Genomic DNA, 23,287 nt, shown 5'->3' on the forward strand with positions numbered 1-23,287 from the left:
AAATAAAAATTACGTTTTTTTTAGTCACCTCAACATTGCAATTAAATGCAAACACAGGTGATTGAAGCATTGTATCTATCACAAAAGGGTATCAATAAAAACAACAGCTCAGCGTGCAAAAAATAAGCCTTCACCCATCAGAAAAATGCAGATGCTACGAGTCTCGGAAAATGGCCCCATTTTTTTTTTTTACAAACTTTTTACAAACTTTTGATTTTTTTACCACTTAAATAAAAAAGAACCTATACATGTTTTATATATGCGTACTTGTACTGACCCGGAGAATTATAATGGCAGGTCAGTTTTAGCATTTAGTCAACATGGTAAAAAAATTAAAAAACATTGTGGAATTGCACTTTTTTTGCAATTTCACCGCACTTGGATTTTATTCCCATTTGCCAGTGTTCTATATGGTAAAGTTGATGGTGTTGTTCAAAAGTACAACTCATCCTGCAAAAAACAAGCCTTCACACGGCCATATTGATGGCAAAATAAAAAAAGTTATGACTCTGGGAATAAGGGGTGCAAAAAACGAAACCGGAAAAATGGAAAATCGAAAGGTGAAAGGGTTAATTAACAAATCACAATCTTTATTTCTAGGCAGGTAGTCATTATTCAATTAAAATGGCCGCTGTCCTGTTACACTGACATAAACCTGTCCTCGAATTTTAGGACAGTTGCCCATGAGCATGTGCAGTAGGAAGCTCCCGTCCCTCTCCCTTCATGGGTAGGAAGATGTGCTCTGCTAAAGAGAGAGATACCAGAGATGTGAGGTAAGAAGAGGCAGCTCGAACCTCTCAGCACCCTGCCTTTCTGAATGACTGCACAGTATACAGCTGAACTCCAGGTCACAGCGGCGGAGCTCCTCCTGCACCTGCTCACAGGCTCCTGTCCTGGCATTCTAGGACAGGCTTCTCTCAGTGTAACAAGATGCAAGCCCATTTTAATCCTATAGTAATTATCCCACTAGGCAAAACTTTACAATGACCTCTCCTTTATTTTTTTTTTTCTATTTCTGGGATACCCTTTTAAAAGAGAATTCACTACTTAGTCATTTTAGACACAATGCTGGATTAATTGTTCTCTTTGTTTATAGTAAGGGCCCGATACTTTTCACAGACATTCTCATTAAACACTTGCACATTCATGTGCCCTGCTCCAGCTGTCCTGAAGGCTTGTCTTCAATTCAAGTGACTCATTGGCTTCTATGAACATTGATTGACAGGCTAAACCGTTCCGAAGAGCACTGCTGACATAACATCACAGGTGTCTTTCCTACTTGGGAGCAGATCAAAACTAATAATAAACAAGCTGGGTGATACACATTACGTACTTAATACTGACACGACTCTAGTGCCTCCATTCATTATTTTCCCACACTCCCTTGGACATCCTGCTTGTATTAATTTCCCTACGTGCTTACTGGAGAGAGTGACTTAGAATTCCAGATATAAAACAGTTGAGTAGGGCAGAGCTGCATGAAAACAAAGCTTCTATTTGGGCTATGTTCACACATTGTTTTTTTTGCTGCTTTTTCTTCTGCAGCCAAAACCTTATCCATTAGCAGTAAAAAGCTGCAGACAAAAAGCAGGTTTGGCTGGATTTATTGCTGTTTTTCTTGCTGCGTTTTTGCTTCTTTTTTTTTTTTTTTGCTGCGTTTTCAGGATCCCAAAGTTCAGCTTTGCTTCCACCATACAAGCATGAACAATGCAAGATGTAAGGCCATCAACACAAGACATGTGTGAACCCATAAAACATACCGTATGTGGAAGAAAGGGCAAATTTATCAAATTATTTAGTGGAAAAAGATTTTGATGTCTGAAAAAATAGTGACTATTCTGAACAAAAATGTTCTTGAAAAATACATAATTACAAATGTAACAACAACTGGGGGAGTTGAATTGGTCTGGAATAGTTTACCATAGACATTGGCAGAGCATTGGTGAGACTTTTTACTTTTAGGCTATGTGCACACGTTGCAGATTTGGGTGCAGAATTTTCTGCACAAAATCTGTATCTCCTGGCAGAAAATGCAGGTGCTGATTTGATGCGTTTTTCTTGCGGATTTTGTGCTTTTTTCTTGCGGATTTGCTGCGGATCTTGTGCGGATTTCATGCGTTTTTTACCCCTGAGGATTTCTATAATGGAAGGGTGCAGAAACGCTGCAGATGTGCACAAAAGAAGTGACATGCTCCTTTCAATCCGCTACGTTTTCCATGCCGAATTTTCCGCACCATTAGCACAGCATTTTTTTTTTCCTATTGATTTACTTGTACTGTAAATCACTTTGCGGATCTGCAGCATTTCTGCGCGGAAAAAAACGCTGCGGATCCGCAGTAAATCCGCATGGTATGCACATAGCCTTACACATTGGTCAGGGCCATTGAGTTGATCAAGCATTGTTCAATTTCACACATTAGGGTACCGTCTCACAGTGGCACTTTTGTCGCTACGACGGCACGATCCGTGACGTTCCAGCGATATTCATACGATATCGCTGTGTCTGACACGCAGCAGCGATCAGGGACCCCGCTGAGAATCGTACGTCATAGCAGATCGTTTGGAACTTTATTTCGTCGCTGGATCTCCCGCTGTCATCGCTGGATCGGTGTGTGTGACACCGATCCAGCGATGCGTTCGCTTGTAACCAGGGTAAACATCGGGTTACTAAGCGCAGGGCCGCGCTTAGTAACCCGATGTTTACCCTGGTTACCATCGTAAATGTAAAAAAAAAAAAACCGTACATACTCCCATTCCGGTGTCCGTCAGGTCCCTCGCCGTCTGCTTCCCGCACTGACTGACTGCCGGCCATAAAGTAAAAGCAGAGCACAGCGGTGACGTCACCGCTCTGCTGTTAGGGCCGGCACTCACAGTCAGTGCAGGAAGCAGACGCCGGGGGACGTGAAGGTGAGTATGTAGTGTTTGTTTTTTTACATTTTACACTGGTAACCAGGATAAACATCGGGTTACTAAGAGCGGCCCTGCGCTTAGCAACCCGATGTTTACCCTGGTTACCCAGGGACCTCGGCATCGTTGGTCGCTGGAGAGCAGTCTGTGTGACAGCTCTCCAGCGACCAAACAGCGACGCTGCAGCGATCGGCATCGTTGTCTGTATCGCTGCAGCGTCGCTTAAGGTACCGTCACACTAGGCGATATCGCCAGCGATCCGTGACGTTGCAGCAACCTGGATAGCGATATCGCTGTATTTGACACGCAGCAGCGATCTGGATCCCGCTGTGAAATTGCTGGTCGCTGCTAGAAGGTCTGCACTTTATTTGGTCGCTAGGTCGCCGTGTATCGCCGTGTTTGACAGCAAAAGCAAGGATACCAGCGATATTTTACACTGGTAACCAGGGTAAACATCGGGTTACTAAGCGCAGGGCCGCGCTTAGTAACCCGATGTTTACCCTGGTTACCAGCGTAAAAGTTAAAAAAACAAACAGCACATACTCACCAGCGCGTCCCCCAGCCTCTGCTTCCTGACACTGACTGAGCGCCGGCCCTAAACTGAAAGTGAAAGCACAGCGGTGACGTCACCGCTGTGCTGTTAGGGCCGGAGCTCAGTCATTGTCAGGAAGCAGAGGCTGGGGGACGCGCTGGTGAGTATGTGCTGTTTGTTTTTTTAACTTTTACGCTGGTAACCAGGGTAAACATCGGGTTACTAAGCGCGGCCCTGCGCTTAGCAACCCGATGCTTACCCTGGTTACCCGGGGACCTCGGCATCGTTGGTCGCTGGAGAGCGGTCTGTGTGACAGCTCTGCAGCGACCAAACAGCGACGCTGCAGCGATCGGCATCGCTGTCGCTATCGCTGCAGCGTCGCTTAATGTGACGGTACCTTTAGTGTGACGGTACCTAATTGTTTACTTTAAAGGTACCGTCACACTAAACGATATCGCTAGCGATCCGTGACGTTGCAGCGTCCTCGCTAGCGATATCGTTTAGTTTGACACGCAGCAGCGATCAGGATCCTGCTGTGATGTCGCTGGTCGCTGAATAAAGTCCAGAACTTTATTTGGTCGTCCGATCGCCGTGTATCGTTGTGTTTGACACCAAAAGCAACGATACCAGCGATGTTTTACACTGGTAACCAGGGTAAACATCGGGTTACTAAGCGCAGGGCCGCGCTTAGTAACCCGATGTTTACCCTGGTTACCAGCGTAAAAGTAAAAAAAACAAACAGTACATGCTCACCTGCGCGTCCCCTGCCGTCTGCTTCCTGCTCTGACTGAGATCCGACCCTAAAGTGAAAGTGAAAGCACAGCGGTGACATCACCGCTGTGCTGTTAGGGCCGGAGCTCATCAGTGTCAGGAAGCAGACGCTGGGGGACGCGCAGGTGAGCATGTACTGTTTGTTTTTTTTACTTTTACGCTGGTAACCAGGGTAAACATCGGGTTACTAAGCGCGGCCCTGCGCTTAGCAACCCGATGTTTACCCTGGTTACCCGGGGACCTCGGCATCGTTGGTCGCTGGAGAGCGGTCTGTGTGACAGCTCTCCAGCGATCAAACAGCGACGCTGCAGCGATCGGCATCGTTGTCGCTATCGCTGCAGCGTCGCTTAATGTACCTTAACACATCACTAATTTAATTAAATTGTACTAATCCTATTTGCCATTCTCAGGTGAGGAGACCAAGACATTATGGTTTCAACTTGAGAAAATCACAAAAATAAATGGGTTTCACATCCTGCTGGACCAGCTTTTTTTCATTTTTACTAAAAACGCAGCAAAAAATTTATGGCAACGTTTTTGCTACTTTTTGCATTTATTCATTGCTTTCTATGGGTGAAAAAACGCTGAAAAATGGTGAAAGAAGTGACATGCTGCAGTTTTCAAAAAAGCAGCAGTTTTCTCATTCAAGTCAGAAAAAAAAAACTGTGTATGAGATTTCTGAAATCTCATAGCATTTGCTGACACTTTAAAATGCAGCTTTTAATTTGCATACAAAAAGCAGCAAAAATGCTACGTGTGAACATAGCCTTAAGCAGTTTTTGGTCTAATGCACATAGCAAAGCTACATACAAAGAGCCGGTAGGTGGCACAAGAATTATGGCACAATTTTTGAAGAAAAAAACCTGGCTCCCCTGACTTGTATCATGTCTACTACATTTTACACACTTATAATAATAACTAGACTGTGGCCCGATTCTAAAGCATCGGGTATTCTAGAATATGCATGTCCCCGTAGTATGTGATTAGCGGCAGACTGTGCCCGTCGCTGATTGGTCGAGGCAACTTTTATGACATCATTGTCGCCATGGCAACCATTATGACATCTACGTCGATACTGTGCCCGTCGCTGATTGGTCGAGGCAACCATTATGACATCATCGTCGCCATGCTGTGCCCGTCTCTGATTGGTCGAGGCCGCCAGGCCTCGACCAATCAGAGACGCGGGATTTCCAGGACAGACAGACAGACAGACAGGCAGACGGAAAAACCCTTAGACAATTATATATATAGATAATAATAATCATTTTATTTCTATAGCGCCAACATATTCCGCAGCACTTTACATTTTATAGGAGACTTGTACAGACAATGGACATTACAGCATAACAATAAACACATAGATCAAAACAGATACCAAGAGGAGTGAGGGCCCTGCTCACAAGCTTACAATCTATGGAAAAAGGGGAGACACGAAAGGTAGATGGTAACAATTGCTTTCATTGTTCGGTCCAGCCATAGTGCAAGAATCGGGTGTTCATGTAATGCTGCATAAACCGGTTATCAGCCTAAATATGTAACAGTACAGACACAGAGGGCTATTAAATGCATAAAGCGTGTGAGAACAAGATACAAGGATCCTGGTTATGGTAAAAATTTTGAATGGGCAACACAGGGATAGTTAGATTAATGTATTGAGGCGGTAGGCCAGTCTGAAGAAATGCTTTTTTAGGGTGCACTTAAAACTGTGGGTATTGGGGATTAATCAAATTAACCTGGATAGTGCATTCCAAAAAATTGGGGCAGGAAGTGAAAAATCTTGGAGACGGGAGTGGAAGGTTCTGACTATTGAGGATGTTAACCTCAGGTCATTAGCAGAAAGGAGGGCACGGGTAGGGTGGTAGACTAAGATGAGGGAGGAGATGTAGGGTGGTGCTGAGTTATGGAGTGCTTTGTGCGTGAGGATAATAAGTTTATACTGAATTCTGGAGTGGATGGGTAACCATTGTAATGACTGGCACAAGGTAGAAGCATCGGTGTAACAATTGGGGAGGAATATGATCCTGGTTGAGGCATTCAAGACAAATTGGAGAAGGGAGAGTTTGGTAAGAGGGAGACTGATTAGTCGAGAGTTACAATAGTCCAGACAAGAATGAATAAGAGAAATAGCAAGAGTTTTTGCAGAGTCGAAAATAAGAAATGGTCGAATTCTAGAAATGTTTTTGAGGTGCAGATAACAAGAGCGAGTCAGTGATCAGATGTGGGGGGTGAATGAAAGCTCTGAATTGAGTATGACCCCAAGACAGCGGGCATGTTGCTGGGGAGTAATGGTGGAACCACACACGGAAATGGCAATGTCGGGCATAGGTAGGTTAGTAAAGGGAGGAAACACAACATGTTCAATTTTTGACAGGTTCAGTTTCAGATAGAGGGAGGACATGATGTTGGAGACAGCGGTAAGACGATCACTAGTGTACTAAAAAGTGTAAAAAGCAGGCATGATGTTAGGAGAGGAGGTGTATGTAATGTCCACACTTTGTAAGTAATCCACACTAGTAAATCTTCATTATCTTTATTTCTCTTTAGCAGGTTGCATAAGCTTGGCTCTGCATGCATGACAAAGTGAAAGTAACTTCTCCCCCTCCTCTCTGTAACTACCCACAATTCTCTACATCTAATCTTTCTTAAAGAGACAAGGTACAAGATTTAATTAATGCATATTACAACATCCCCCTTTTTTTTTTTTTTTTTTTTTTTTTTAAACGAATAAAGCTAAAATAAAATAACATGAACTAATGATGCAACAAGAAAAATGTCCAAGAAAACGTATGTCCATTTTGCCCTGTTAAAGAAAAGAAGTCACGCTTCTTCAATAAGTCTGGATGGAGCCCTTCTCTCTCTTGATGGATAACGTCTGGGCTCAGCGATGGTGTCCATTAATGAAGAACTTGTTGCCTCCTGGTGATTCTCTCCACTGTTGAGTGCCGAATCTTCCCCCAGAGAATGTCCATTGTCATTATTTTGAGGAATAATTTTGAAATGTGAAGAGTTTCGAGTTATGAATAGTGTTGAGCGATACCGTCCGATACTTGAAAGTATCGGTATCGGAAAGTATCGGCCGATACCGTCACAGTATCGGAATCCAATCCGATACCGATACCCGATACCAATACAAGTCAATGGGACTCATGTATCGGACGGTATCCCTGATGGTTCCCAGGGTCTGAAGGAGAGGAAACTCTCCTTCAGGCCCTGGGAACCATATAAATGTGTAAAAGAAAGAATTAAAATAAAAAATATCGCTATACTCACCTGTCCGACGCAGCCGGGACTTCAGCGAGGGAACCGGCAGCGTTGTTTGTTTAAAAATCGCGCTATTACTTGGTTACGTGAATTCCCGGCTTGTGATTGGTCAGGTCGGCCATGTTGCCGGGACGCGGACCAATCACAGCAAGCCGTGACGAAATTACGTCACGGCTTGCTGTGATTGGTCCGCGTCCCGGCAATATGGCCGCCCTGACCAATCACAAGCCGGGACGTCACGGGAGGCTGGACACGCGCTCATTTTAAAATGGGCGCGTGTCCAGCCTCCCGTGACGTCACGGCTTGTGATTGGTTGCGCCGCGATCAACCAATCACAAGCCGGGAGGCTGGACGCGCTCATTTTGAAATGGGCGCGTGTCCAGCCTCCCGTGACGTCACGGCTTGTGATTGGTTGCGCCGCGATCAACCAATCACAAGCCGGGAGGCTGGACGCGCTCATTTTGAAATGGGCGCGTGTCCAGCCTCCCGTGACGTCACGGCTTGTGATTGGTTGCGCCGCGATCAACCAATCACAAGCCGGGAGGCTGGACGCGCTCATTTTGAAATGGGCGCGTGTCCAGCCTCCCGTGACGTCACGGCTTGTGATTGGTTGCGCCGCGATCAACCAATCACAAGCCGGGAGGCTGGACGCGCTCATTTTGAAATGGGCGCGTGTCCAGCCTCCCGGCTTGTGATTGGTTGACCGCGACGCAACCAATCACAAGCCGTGACGTCACGGGAGGCTGGACACGCGCCCTTTTTAAAATGAGCGCGTTTCCAGCCTCCCGTGACGTCACGGCTTGTGATTGGTTAATGGCGGCCATGTTGCCGGGACGCGGACCAATCACAGCAAGCCGTGACGTAATTTCGTCACGGCTTGCTGTGATTGGTCCGCGGCCCGGCAACATGGCCGCCCTGACCAATCACAAGCCGGGACTTCGCGTAACCATGTAAAAGCGGGAATTTTAAACAAACAACGCTGCCGGTTCCTGCGCTGAGGTCCCGGCTGCGTCGGACAGGTGAGTATAGCGATATTTTTTATTTTAATTCTCTATTTTACACATTTTAACATTAATGTTGTTCCGATACCCAATACCCGATACCACAAGAGTATCGGAATCCCGGTATCGGAATTCCGATACAGCAAGTATCGGCCGATACCCGATACTTGCAGCATCGGAATGCTCAACACTAGTTATGAAGTGTCCATCCCTCTCAGCCGTGACCATGCTGCCTTTCTTGTCAATAACGTTATATTTTGCGGGACAATATGCAGCTGAAGTCTTGTTGGTTGGTCTCTGACGCACCACAACGACGTCACCTCTTTTGATAGCATTTGGCTGTGCCCTTCGCCTTCTGTCTGCATAGTGTTTCATGGTTTGTTTGTTGGAAGAGTCTGCTAAGCGCACAGAGGAGTCACTTGGTACAGGACGACTGACTATGTCAGGGATTCGTATATGCAGAGTTCTGCCAAACATTAGATGCGCTGGAGCAGCATTGGTAGTAGAATGTGGCGTATTGCGGTAATTGCGCATGAATTTGTACAATGACTGTTTCAGTGGGGTGTGCTCCAGGCTAGCTGCCTTGATTCGTTTCCCCATGGTGCGCATGAAGCGTTCGACTATTCCATTTGCTTGCGGCCAGCACGGTGTGATTTTTCTGTGACTGAACCCCAAGTATTCAGCAAATTGTGTGAACACGTGTCCATTGAATGGAGGTCCATTGTCCGTTTTGACCACTCTTGGAATGCCATATGCTGAAAATATGTTATCCAGTTCTGGTATCACACTAGTAGCAGATGTTGAAGAGATAAAAGAAATGACAGGGTATCTGGAATATTCGTCAATTGTTACTAGAATGTATTGGCCATTTGGTAACGGTCCATATATATCGACTGCCACCTCCTCCCAGACAGCAGTGGGTAGAGGTGACATTTGTAAAGGCTCCAGCTGTGATGATGGAGTGATAACTTGGCAGGTGGAACAGTGTTTAACCTTCTCTTCCACCAATTGATCCATGTTTGGGAACCACACTTTTTCTCTGAGTAATTTCTTTGTGCCAACAATTCCCAGATGACCTTCATGCGCTATCTGTATTACTAAGCTGCGCAGAGTCTTAGGTACAACCAATTTGGTACCTCGAAGGATGAGGCATTCCTCAGTGACAGATAGTTCATACCGTACACTTGAGAATAGTTTTAATTCTGTCAGATCAATCTCAGGATCGGGAAATTTTTCTCTTTGAATTTCATGCCACCTTCGATTTCGGATGATTTGTATTAAAGCACGTAGTGTCTTGTCACTTGTTGTGGCGTTCACAAAGTGATCAATGGAAAGAGCTTTTGGTACTGCATGGGCTGTAATGAAGCATATGTATTCTTCAATGGCGGAATGCTCAGGTAGATCATCAGTCATCGGATGTCTTGACAGATAGTCAGCGGGATTGCTGAATTTTCCAGGCTTGTGGACAATTTTGTAGTTGTAGTCCTGTAGACGTAGACCCCACCGTTCTATGCGTGCAGGCATTTTAGCTCTGGGATTTCCAAAGATCGTAAGGAGTGCTTGATGATCTGTGACAACAGTGAAGGGAGCTCCATACAGAAATAAGTGAAAATGTTCGCATCCCCAGACAACTGCCAAGCTTTCTTTTTCAGGTTGTGAATATTTCCGTTCCGTGCTTGTTAAGCTTTTACTTGCATAAGAAATAATCTGAGGATTTTGATTGTTATCTTTATATTGTGCTAAGATGGCACCCAGCCCCACGGGACTGGCGTCCACAATTAGCTCAGTTTGGAGAGCTGGATCAAAATAGGCCATTGTGGTTGTTGAGCAAAGTTCAGTTTTAATTGTTTCAAATGCATTTTGACAGTCTGGAGACCATTGAAAAACACAACTCTGTTTTGTAAGTTCCCTTAATGGACTGTTAATTGTTGAGAAGTTTGGAATGTATCTAGCACAATAACTGGCCATTCCAAGAAACGAGCGTACTTCACTGGCATCTTGTGGAATTGAGGCTGATTTAATGGATTCCACTTTCTTGGGATCAGGTTGTACCCCTTTTGCCGAAAAAATATGACCGTAAAACTCTAATGAATTTTTATCAAATTCACATTTTTCCTTGTTTAAGGTGAGTCCAGCAGAGAGGAGGCATTCAAAGACGGCATATAGAGCACGATTGTGTTCAGCTTGAGTTTTGCCAAACACCAGTATGTCATCACTGTAATTAAAGGCATTTGGAATGTTCTGAATAACGCCCCTTATTGCATCCTGAAAAATTTCCGCTGCAGAGCAGACCCCAAAAGTCAATCTTTTATATCTTCTGAGGCCCACATGTGTGGAAAATGTTGTCAAATATCTGGATTCTGGACTCAGCTCTAACTGGTGATAGCCCTTATTGAGATCGAGTTTTGAAAAGACGGTCGCTCCATTTAACACATGAATGATGTCATCAATTGTGGGTGAGATATGTCTTTCTCTCTGAATGGCAGTGTTGGGTAGGCGCATGTCAACACACAATCTCACCTGGTCAGGAGCCTTTGGTTTAGGAACTACCACCAGTGGTGAGACCCAGGGAGTGGGCCCAGTAACGGTTTCGATAACGTCCTCGTCCATGAGGAATTGGAGTTCTTTTTCTACTTTCCTTCTCAGGTGAAATGGAATGCGCCTATGTGACTGGGCCACTGGGCGAACACTATCGTCCACATGAAGATGTACTTGAGAGTCTTTTAGTTTCCCCAAGCCACTAAATAGGGAGGGAAAATTATTCACCATGGTTTGTATATCCATGTCCGCAGGATCAGTTATGGTATGGATAATTTGGATGAGACCTAGCTTCAAGGCAGTGTGATAGCTGAGAAGACAGCCTCCTGATCCTTGTAACGCATGAAAGGTAGTTTTCTGCTTATTGTCTTTATAGCTCAGTTCAACATCAAACTGCCCTCTGGTAGTTAGAGGTATTTTAGATCCATATGGGAAGATTTTAGTATGTACTTGCTGCAAAACTGGCTTTGTCTTCAATTGCTCATAGGTAGTGCTGTCTATGATGTCCACTGACGCTCCCGTATCTATTGTAAACGTGATATTGGTGTCGCAGATTGGGAGTGTGATACAGGGGGACTGTACAGAGCCAGTGGCAGAGGTGGTGAACACATAGTTTTCTGCTCCAGATGCTTCTTCTGTATCCTGATTTACCATTTTTACATCTGCAGGCCGTGTCATAGGCAGAGAAGGCTTGTATTGTGCTGATCTGCAGACAGCTGCCAAATGGTTCCCTTTTCCACACTTATTGCATGTCTGTCCTATAGCTGGACATCTGTCCAGGCGGTGAGGGAACTCCTGTCCACATCTATAGCATTTTTTCTGTTTCGGGGTTTGCTTGTCTTGTGTATTTTTATGCACGAGATTATGTACCTGTGACTTTTCCCCATTCTCCATTGTAGTAGCCTGATGATCTGCTATTTCCGTAGCACGGGCTATTTTGAGTAATTCATGTAAAGAGAGATCTTGCTGCAGAGCTTTGCGCCTTATTTTGTTAGATGAGCAGGTGACGATTACCTGAGTTAGGATTTCATCATCTATATGTGTGAATGCACATCCATGTGCCAGCTCCCTCAGTCGTGTGACATAGGTGTCTATGGATTCTTCGGGAAGCTGCTTAGCAATTCTGAATTTGTATCTCTCATATCTGATGTTTTGTTTGGGATTGAAGTAATCAGTGAGAGCTTTGCTGCAATCGCTGTATGTATCTGTCTCAGATGCAGGTAATGTGCAGTAGATATCATAGACTCCTGTGCCTGCACAATGTAAAAGTAATGCTTTCTTTCTTTTCTCCTCTTTTATATCTATGGCTTCTAGAAAGTTCTCAAATCTGCTCAACCATTTTCTCCAGTTATGGGAGAGATTAGTGACATCAGTCATATCAAACTGTGGGAAACTGTGTAAGTATTCAGCCATGATGAAGTTTTTCAGTGGTGCAGCCGTGTGGATCAGTAAAATAGGGATTAGTACTCACTGCAGCAGAAGATTTTCGATCCCATCCTCGTCGCCAGTTGTAATGTCCACACTTTGTAAGTAATCCACACTAGTAAATCTTCATTATCTTTATTTCTCTTTAGCAGGTTGCATAAGCTTGGCTCTGCATGCATGACAAAGTGAAAGTAACTTCTCCCCCTCCTCTCTGTAACTACCCACAATTCTCTACATCTCATCTTTCTTAAAGAGACAAGGTACAAGATTTAATTAATGCATATTACAGTGTATAATTGGGTGTCATCAGCAAAGAGATGGTACTGGAAACCAAATCTACTGATTGCTTGTTCAATAGGGGCAGTATACAAAGAGAAGGTGGCCTAGGACTGATTCTTGAGGAACCCCAACAGTAAGAGAAAGATGAGAGGAGGAGGAGCCAGCAAAAGATACATTGAAGGAGCGGTCAGAGAGATAGGAGGAGAACCAGGAGAGAACAGTGTCCTTGAGGCCAATGTAGTGGAGCATAGTGAGGAGGAGCTGATGATCCACAGTGTCGAATGCTGCAGAGAGATCCAGGAGAATTAGCATGGAGTAGTGACCATTAGATTTAGCTGTTAGTAGATCATTAGAGACTTTAGTGAGGGCAGTTTCAGTAGAGTGTAAAGAGCGGAAACCGGATTGAAGAGGGTTGAGAAGAGAGTTATCTGAGAGATGGTGGATAAGATGGGAGTGGATTAGGCATTCGAGGAGTTAAGAGATGAAGGGAAGATTAGAGACAGGTCTATAGTTATCTGCACAGTTTTGGTCGAGGAATGTTTTTTACGTAATGTATGATGGCATGCCTAAATGAGGAGTGAAAGATACCAGAAGAGAGAGGTTGAATATTTTTGTAAGGTGAGTGGTGACAGCAGGGAAAAGGGACTGGAGCAGATGTGATGGAATAGGGTCACTGGGGCAAGAAGATGCAAGGAGCCTGATCACTTCTTCTTCTGTGACTGGTTCAAAATCAGAGACTTGAGCTAGATGCAGTGGAGGAGGGAGGACAGTGCATGGTATGAGGGGATTGGGAGAAAATTTCCTTTCGGATATGGTAAATTTTTTTCTTTGACTTTATTGGCCAGATTGTCAGTGCAGAGATCCATGGTTGGGGCCTGCACTCTTGGGTTCAATAGGGAATGAAAAGTGTCAAAGAGACGTTTAGTGTTATTGGATAGTAAAGTGATGAGGGTGTTGAAATAGATTTGTTTGGAGAGGAGAAGGGCCGTGTTTTATGTTTTAAGCATAAACTTATAATGGATGAAAACTTTGGGTAGATTGGATTTTCTCCACAGACGTTCGGCGTACCTGGAGCACCTCTGTAGGAAACGTGTTTGCAGTGTGTGCCATGGTTGTCGCCATCTGTGCCGAGTTGTTTTATGTATAGGAGGTACGGTTTCATCCAGGGCACTTTACAGTGTTTCATTGTAATGCTTCAGTGCAGAATCAGGACATGAGTGGGAGGAGATAGGGGCCAATGATGACTGCAAGTTCTTCATAAGTTTCTGGGAGTTAATGGCCTGTCCAAAGTTTCTTTAGTTCCCCCTTACAACAGGCATGACTTCAACAAAAAGGACTGACTTAACATGTTTCACCATTCACCGAAAATGACAAAAATATTTTGGTAAGCTCAGAGTAGGCAGTCTAAGGCTATGTTCACACTGTTTGTTTTTTTTTGCTGCTTTTCAGGATCCAAAGCACGCAGTGACATCAGAAAAGTCATCACAGTTCAGAGCCAATGAACTCAGATCAACTCAATTACGTCAGAGGAGCCCCGTTAGAACAGTGCTAATGGCGCTTGCGTGGACGTAACTGGTTCCCGCTTTTTTTGGAATGATATAGGACTATTTTTTTATGGTGCTGGGTATGAGCCCTATCACTTCTTATCTCTATTACAGGTATTTATTTTGAAATTGGCATTTTGAAAAAATATATCGGTATATCTTTTTTCACATACACGTTCTATCCATGTTTTTCATGTTTAGAACACATACCCATTATAGTCTATTGGGTGTGTTTTTTTCCCCATATAAAACTACTGGTTCCGTTTGCTCATACATTGCTATTTGTATTCAATCCATGTGCTGTCTGCCTTTGGGCTGTCCCACACGTCCAGATAATTCCGGTACCGGAATAAATCGGTACCGGAGTTATCCGTGTCCGTGTGCCTGGGAACTCACGGAGGCCATACGTGCGGCACACGTGTGCCGCCCGTATGGCGAGTGGGTACCACACGGAGCGTGTGGTACCCACTCTGCATGGTGCTGAAGCTGCGATTCATATCCTCTCTGCAGTAGCGTTTGCTGCAGAGAAAATATGAAGAATAGTGTTAAAAATAAAGATCTATGTGTCCGCCGCCCCCCCACCCCCTGTGCGCCCCCCCGCTGGTCAGAAAATACTTACCCGGGTCCCCCGTCGGCTGTCGCTCCTTCCTGGTCTGGCCGCGGCTTCTCCTGCATGCGGTCACGTGGGCCCGATCATTTACAGTCATGAATATGTGGCTCCACCTCCCATAGGGGCGGAGCCGACTATTCATGATTGTAAATGATCGGCCCCACGTGACCGCATACAGTAGGAGGCGCGGCCAGACCAGGAAGGAGCGTGGGAGCGGGTAAGTATTTTCTGACCAGCGGGGGGGGCGCACAGGGGGTGGGGGGGCGGCGGACACATGGATCTTTATTTTTAACACTATTCTTCATATTTTCTCTATAGCAAACGCTGCTACAGGGAAGATATGAATACCGGCTTCAGCACCATGTGGGGGGGACAGCGCTTACTGTAGCGCTGTCTCCTGCACGCACACGGACCCCAGACGGAAATGTCCGTGTGAGGTCCGTGTTTTACGCGGACCCATTGACTCTATTGGGTCCGTGTAAAACGTGCGCTCCCACGAACACTGACATGTCTCCGTGTTTGGCACACGGAGACACGGTCCGCAAAAAATCAATGACATCTGCACAGATGCATTGATTTTTATGGGTCTACGTGTGTCAGTGTCTCCGGTACATGAGGAAACTGTCACCTCACGTACCGGAGCCACTGACGTGTGAAACCGGCCTTTAACATTGTTATGGTTAGGAGCTGAATATTTTTAATTTAATTTCTTTGGGGGAGAGTATTCCAGAAAATCACTGATAAAATACAGACAAAAACAAAATCCAGAACACTGATAAGAATCATTATTTTATTTATTTTTTTTACATATGAAATTTTTTTATATCTGAATGATGCCTAAAAGCTGGCATGGCTCTATTAAGAACAGGAACCAACCTCATTCTTTTTTCCCTATGATTTTCGTCAGTGATTTGAATTAGTTATTCAGCAATGCTTGGTTCCAGTGTGAGTTTTTACCATCAGTATTTAAACAGTTTTAACAGTTTTTCTCACATATAAAAAGTTTCCTAAACTCCTCATAGTAGTCAGTGAAAATGAACATACTAGGATGGAACCTGGATTCCGTGTGTGTCTTGTATGAATTTTTTATGTACCTATAGACTGGAACGTGCAATTTGATTTGTGGCTTGTCTTCATATTGTGGGTTTTTTGTTGGTTTTTTTGGTGCCCCCAAAAAATGAAGAAATGTGAACAACCGTATAAACTATCATTTGTACATGTTCTATCCATTACGAATGCATATATGTATGTAAAACACAGACGTCTGATGAAGCCTTATGGACGTTGAATGTTACAATGAGCATTACACCTACATATTTGCTTTACTCCTATAATAATTTATAAAACCACAACAGTTTATTCCTTTTGTTAAGAGGTGATTATGAGGCGTCTCTCATAAAGGCTAAGAAACTATAATGAGAACAACCAATTGAAATCCCACACAATTATCACACTACATTAATTGCTTATACCATCTGACTATGTAAGGGCTGTCCCACACGTCCAGATAATTCCGGTACCGGAATAAATCGGTACCGGAGTTATCCGTGTCCGTGTGCCTGGGAACTCACGGAGGCCATACGTGAGGCACACGTGTGCCGCCCGTATGGCGAGTGGGTACCACACGGAGCGTGTGGTACCCACTCTGCATGGTGCTGAAGCTGCGATTCATATCCTCTCTGCAGTAGCGTTTGCTGCAGAGAAAATATGAAGAATAGTGTTAAAAATAAAGATTTAGGTGTCCGCCGCCCCCCCACCCCCTGTGCGCCCCCCCGCTGGTCAGAAAATACTTACCCGGGTCCCCCGTCGGCTGTCGCTCCTTCCTGGTCTGGCCGCGGCTTCTCCTGCATGCGGTCACGTGGGCCCGATCATTTACAGTCATGAATATGTGGCTCCACCTCCCATAGGGGCGGAGCCGACTATTCATGATTGTAAATGATCGGCCCCACGTGACCGCATACAGTAGGAGGCGCGGCCAGACCAGGAAGGAGCGAGGGAGCGGGTAAGTATTTTCTGACCAGCGGGGGGGCGCACAGGGGGTGGGGGGGCGGCGGACACATGGATCTTTATTTTTAACACTATTCTTCATATTTTCTCTATAGCAAACGCTGCTACAGGGAAGATATGAATACCGGCTTCAGCACCATGTGGGGGGGACAGCGCTTACTGTAGCGCTGTCTCCGGCACGCCACACGGACCCCAGACGGAGAATGTCCGTGTGAGGTCCGTGTTTTACGCGGACCCATTGACTCTATTGGGTCCGTGTAAAACGTGCGCTCCCACGAACACTGACATGTCTCCGTGTTTGGCACACGGAGACACGGTCCGCAAAAAATCAATGACATCTGAACAGATGCATTGATTTTTATGGGTCTACGTGTGTCAGTGTCTCCGGTACGTGAGGAAACTGTCACCTCACGTACCGGAGCCACTGACGTGTGAAACCGGCCTTAGGATAAACCGTAGAACCAAGGGAAATGGAAACGCCAGTTGTCCAATATATTCATATACTTCCAAAGGGAGTAACAGAGTAATAGCAATATAAAAAATTGTAAGAAAAGTTACTTTATAGTGAAAACTAATGTTAACCCCTTAACCCCCAAGGGTGGTTTGTACGTTAATGACCAGGCCAATTTTTACAATTCTGACCACTGTCCCTTTATGAGGTTATAACTCTGGAACGCTTCAACGGATCCTGATGATTCTGACATTGTTTTCTCGTGACATATTGTACTTCATGATAGTGGTAAAATTTCTTTGATATTACCTGCGTTTATTTGTGAAAAAAATTGAAATTTGGCGAAAATTTTGAAAATTTCACAATTTTCCAACTTTGAATTTTTATGCCCTTAAATCACAGAGATATGTCACACAAAATACTTAATAAGTAACATTTCCCACATGTCTACTTTACGTCAGCACAATTATGGAACCAAAACTTTTTTTGTTAGGGAGTTATAAGGGTTAAAATTTGACCAGCAATTTTTTTTAGGGACCACATCACATTTGAAGTCATTTTGAGGGGTCTATATGATAGAAAATAACCAAGTGTGACACCATTCTAAACACTGCACCCCTCAAGGTGCTCAAAACCACATTCAAGAAGTTTATTAACCCTTCAGGTGTTTCACAGGAATTTTTAGAATGTTTAAAAAAACGAACATTTAACTTTATTTTGCAAAAAATTTATTTCAGCTCCAATTGGTTTTATTTTATCAAGGGTAACAGGAGAAAATGGACCCCAAAAGTTGTTGTGCAATTTGTCCTGAGTACGCTGATACCCCATATGTGGGGGTAAACCACTGTTTGGGTGCATGGCAGAGCTCGGAAGGGAAGGAGCGCCGTTTGACTTTTCAATGCAAAATTGACTGTAATTGAGATGGGACGCCATGCTGCGTTTGGAGAGCCCCTGATGTGCCTAAACATTGAAACCCCCCACAAATTACACCATTTTGGAAAGTAGACCCCCAAGAAGCTTATCTAGATGTGTTGTGAGAGCTTTGAACCCCCAAGTGTTTCACTACAGTTTATAACGCAGAGCCGTGAAAATAATTTTTTTTTTTTTTTTTTTTTTCACAAAAATAATTTTTTAGCCCCCAGTTTTGTATATTCCCAAGGGTAACAGGAGAAATTGGACCTCAAAAGTTGGTGTCCAATTTGTCTTGAGTATGCTGATACCCCATATGTGGGTGGGAACCACCGTTTGGGCGCATGGCAGAGCTCAGAAGGGATGGAGCACCGTTTGGAATGCAGACTTAGATGGAATGGTCTGCAGGCATCACATTGCCACTTGCCCACTTGGCATTGGTGCCAAGTACCTAAACAGTAGAAACTCCCCGCAAGTGACCCCATATTGGAAACTAGACCCCCAAGAAGCTTATCTAGATGTGTTGTGAGAACTTTGAACCCCCAAGTGTTTCACTACAGTTTATAACGCAGAGCCGTGAAAATAAAAAAAATCATTTTTTCCAACAAAATTGTTTTTTTTAGCCCCCCAAATTTTTATTTTCCCAAGGGTAACAAGAGAAATTGGACCCCAACAGTTGTTGTCCAATTTGTCCTGAGTCCTGAGTACGCTGATACCCCATATGTTAGGGTAAACCCCTGATTGGGCGCACGGTAGAGCTCGGAAGGGAAGGAGCACTGTTTTACTTTTTCAATGCAGAATTGGCTGGAATTGAGATCGGACGCCATGTCGCGTTTGGAGAGCAAAAAAACACCAGTATACAGGCAGAGATGCTTACCTGTCCAAGGCCTCCAACAATTGCACTAACCAAGGTGCAGTGGACCCAAGTTAAGATGGCAAATACACAGGTGCAATAATACCGATAAGGCAGCCACCCTACAATCAGGAATTTGCTTCTTGGTGCACCTGTGCAAACAAATAGTCTGTATGTGGCTCTGTACACTGTGGCCTCTGTTCACACAGGATGCATCATGGTGAGCCCGCTACATGGCGTCATTAATAGGCTTTGAGCCACATACTTTGCATTCCTGTGTGAACACGCCACATACAGACTATTTGTTTGCACAGGTGCACCAAGCGGCCAATTCCTGATTGTAGGCTGCCTTATCGGTATTATTGCACCTGTGTATTTGCCATCTTAACTTGGGTCCTCTGCACCTTGGTTAGTGCAATTGTTGGAGGCCTTGGACAGGTAAGCATCTCTGCCTGTATACTGGTGTATTTTTGTCTAGAATAGTGGAGGTTTTTCCTCTTATGGTGTTTTTTTCGCATTTGGAGAGCCCTTGATATGCTTAAACAGTGGAAGCCCCCAATTCTAACTGAAACCCTAACCCAAACACACCCCTAACCCTAATCCCAACTCTACCCATAACCCTAACCACACACCTAACCCCAACCACACCCCTAACCCCAACAGATCCCTAACCCTAATCCCAACCCTAACCACACCCCTACCTCCAACACACCCCTAACCCTAATCCCAACCATAACCCTAAGCACACGCCTAACCCTAGCCCTAACCTTAGCCCCAACCCTAACCCTAGCCCCAACCCTAGCCCTAATAGGAAAATGAAAATAAATACATTTTTTTATTTTATTTTTCCCTAACTAAGGGGGTAATGAAGGGGGGTTTGATTTACTATTTATAGTGGGGGTTTTAGCAGATTTTTGTGATTGGCAGCTGTCACACACTAAAGACGCTTTTTATTGCAAAAAATAGTTTTTGCGTCTCCACATTTTGAGAGCTATAATTTTTCAATATTTTGGTCCACAGAGTCATGTGAGGTTTTGTTTCTTGCGGGACGAGTTGACATTTTTATTGGTACCATTTTCGGGCATGTCACATTTTTTGATCGCTTTTTATTCCGATTTTTGTGAGGCAGAATGACCAAAAACCAGCTATTCATGAATTTCTTTTGGGGGGGCGTTTATACCGTTTGGTAAAATTGATAAAGCAGTTTTATTCTTCAGGATAGTACGATTACAGCAATACCTCATTTATATCTTTTTTTATGATTTGCCGCTTTTATACGATAAAAACTATTTTATAGAAAAAATAATTATTTTTGCATCGCTTTATTCTGAGGACTAGAACTTTTTTATTTTTTTGCTGATGATGCTGTATGGTGGGTCATTTTTTGCAGAACAAGATGATGTTTTCAGTGGTACCATGGTTATTTATATCTGTATTTTTGATTGCGTGTTCTTTCACTTTTTGTTTTGCGGTATGATAATAAAGCGTTGTTTTTTGCCTCTTTTTTTTAACAGTGATCACTGAAGGGGTTAACTAGTGGGACAGTTTTATAGGTCGGGTCGTTACGGACGCGGCGATACAATATATGTGTACTTTTGTGTTTCTAAAAAAAATGTATTTATGGGAACAATATTTTTTTTTTCTTTATTTAGGATTTTTTTTTTTTTTTTTTACATATGTGAATTTTTTTTTTTAACTTTATAACATTGCCCCGGGGGGGGGGGGGGGGGGGGGGGCATCATGTTATAGAGTCACATCGCTGATCTTCCACTCTGCAGAGCACTGTGGCACTGCAGGGACGCATGCAAGCGCTTGCTCTGAGCAGGTGCTTGCAAGCCACCTCCCTGCATGACCCGGAAGCAGCCCCACAGCCATATTGGATCCGGGGCCTGCAGGGAGGAGGAGGTAGGAGACCCTTGGAGCAACGCGATTACATCGCGCTGCTCCGAGGGTCTCAGGGAAGCACGCAGGGAGCCCCCACCCTGCGCGATGCTTCCCTATGCCGCCGGAACACTGCGATCATGTTTGCAGTGTTGCGGGGTAAATGTGCCAGGAGCGGTCCTTGACCGCTCCTGGCACATAGTGCCGAATGTCAGCTGCAATAGTCAGCTGACACCCGGCCGCGATCGGCCGCACTTCCCCCGTGAGCGCGGCCGATCGCATATGACGTACTATCTCATCACTGGGAATTAAGTCCCAGGTCACCTCGACGGGATAGTACGTCGTATAGGATTAAGCGGTTAAGCGCAAGTGCTCCTTACTTGAGTTTGCCTAGGGTGCTCGGGTATGCACCGAGTATTGCGGGTACTTGAGTGACATGTTCAAGTCCCTGCGCCCACATCATGTTTTGTGGCTAAGAGGCGGGCACTTAAACATGTCTCTCAAGCACTCAAGATACTCAGTGTATACCCGAGCACCCTAGGTAAACTCGAGTAACGGGCACTTGCATTCATAACTAGGGAATACAAGTGTTTATAGCACACCAGTCGTCATAAAGAAATAACATACAGGTGCTTCTCACAAAATTAGAATATCATCAAAAAGTTAGTTTATTTCAGTTCTTCAATACAAAAAGTGAAACTCATATATTATATAGAGTCATTACAAACAGTGATCTATTTCAAGTGTTTATTTCTGTTAATGTTGATGATTATGACTTACATCCAATGAAAACCCAAAAGTCATTATCTCAGAAAATTAGAATACTTTATAACATCAGCTTGAAAAATTATTTTAAAATCTGAAATGTTGGCCTACTGAAATGTATGTTCAGTAAATGCTGAGCTCTTTTTGCATCAATTACTGCATCAACGCGGCATGGTATGAAGGTGATCAGCCTGTGGTACTGCTGAGGTGTTATGAAAGCCCAGGTTGCTTTGATAGCAGCCTTCAGCTCGTCTGCATTGTTGGTTCTGGTGTCTCTCATCTTCTTCTTGACAATACCCCATAGATTCTCTATGGGGTTAAGGTCAAGCGAGTTTGCTGGGCAATCAAGCACAGTGATACTGTGGTTTTTAAACCAGGTATTGGTACTTTTGGCAGTGTGGACAGGTGCCAAGTCCTACTGGAGAATGAAATTTCCATCTCCAAAAAGCTTATCGGCAGAAGTAACCATGAAGTGCTCTCAAATTTTCTGGTAGATGGCTGTGCTGACTTTGGTCTTGATAAAACACAGATGACCTACACCAGCAGATGACATAGCTCCCCAAACTATCACTGATTGTGGAAACTTGACACTAGACCTCAAGCAGCTTGGATTGTGTGCCTCTCTACTCTTCCTCCAAAGTCTGGGACCTTGATTTCCAAATGAAATGAAAAAATTTGCTTTCATCTGAAGCAACTGTCCAGTTCTTTTACTCCTTGTCCCAGGTAAGATGCTTCTGGCGTTGTCTATTGGTCATGAGTGGCTTGACACAAGGAATGTAACACTTGTAGCCCATGTCTGTATGTGGTGGCTCTTGAAGCAATGACTCCAGCAGCAGTCCACTCCTTGTGAACCGCCCCAAAATTTTTGAATGGCCTTTTCTTAACAATGCTTTCAAGGCTGTGGCTATACCGGTTGCTTGTGAACCTTTTTCTACCACACTTTTTCCTACCACTCAACCTTCCATTAATATGCTTTGATATAGGTTCTTAATCAGTGGCCTTTTGTGGCTTACTCTCCTTGGGAAGTGTGTCAATGACTGCCTTCTGAACATCAGTCAAGTCAGTAGTCTTTCCCATGATTGTGGAGCCTACTGAAACAGACTAAGGGACCTTCTTAAACGTTTAGGAAGCCTTTGCAGGTGTTTTTTGTTAATTATTCTAATTTACTGAGATAATGACTTTTGGGTTTTCATTGGATGTAAGCCATAATCATCAACATTAACAGAAATAAACACTTGAAATAGATCACTCTGTTTGTAATGACTCTTTATAATATGAGTTTCACTTTTGTATTGAAGAACTGAAATAAAGTAACTTTTTGATGATATTCTAAATTTGTGAACAGCACCTGTACTTAAAAGGAACATATGAGAGAAATGTTGATTTTCAGTATATTGTATAAAAAGGCAAGTTACTTAAAAGGAACTTGTCACATGGAATAGCAGTACGAGTCTGATCTGCTAGCATCTTATTAAAGAGTGGGAAAAGTTCAGCAAATTTATATTAAGTTATGGGAGAAATTAGTTTTTTACTCATTTAATTCTCAGCTCAAT

The 23,287-nt window shown here is 44.1% G+C and overlaps 1 protein-coding gene across 2 annotated transcripts in view; it reads right to left on the minus strand.

Annotated features, from left to right (window-relative positions):
- The window catches only part of COLQ (collagen like tail subunit of asymmetric acetylcholinesterase), a 180,888-nt gene that overhangs the window by 125,059 nt on the left and 32,542 nt on the right, over positions 1–23,287 (minus strand). The window contains exon 1 of one of the 2 annotated variants that reach the window (XM_077268850.1): positions 762–1,041. The exons of the other annotated variant lie outside the window; for it this stretch is intronic. Within the exon in view, the coding sequence (XP_077124965.1) occupies positions 762–942 (181 nt within the window). The 5' untranslated portion in view covers positions 943–1,041. Of the gene's footprint in view, positions 1–761; positions 1,042–23,287 lie in introns of those variants that run through there. 2 annotated transcript variants of the gene reach the window in all.

The sequence above is a fragment of the Ranitomeya variabilis genome, chromosome 6 (assembly GCF_051348905.1).
Source record: "Ranitomeya variabilis isolate aRanVar5 chromosome 6, aRanVar5.hap1, whole genome shotgun sequence".
NCBI lineage: Eukaryota > Metazoa > Chordata > Amphibia > Anura > Dendrobatidae > Ranitomeya > Ranitomeya variabilis.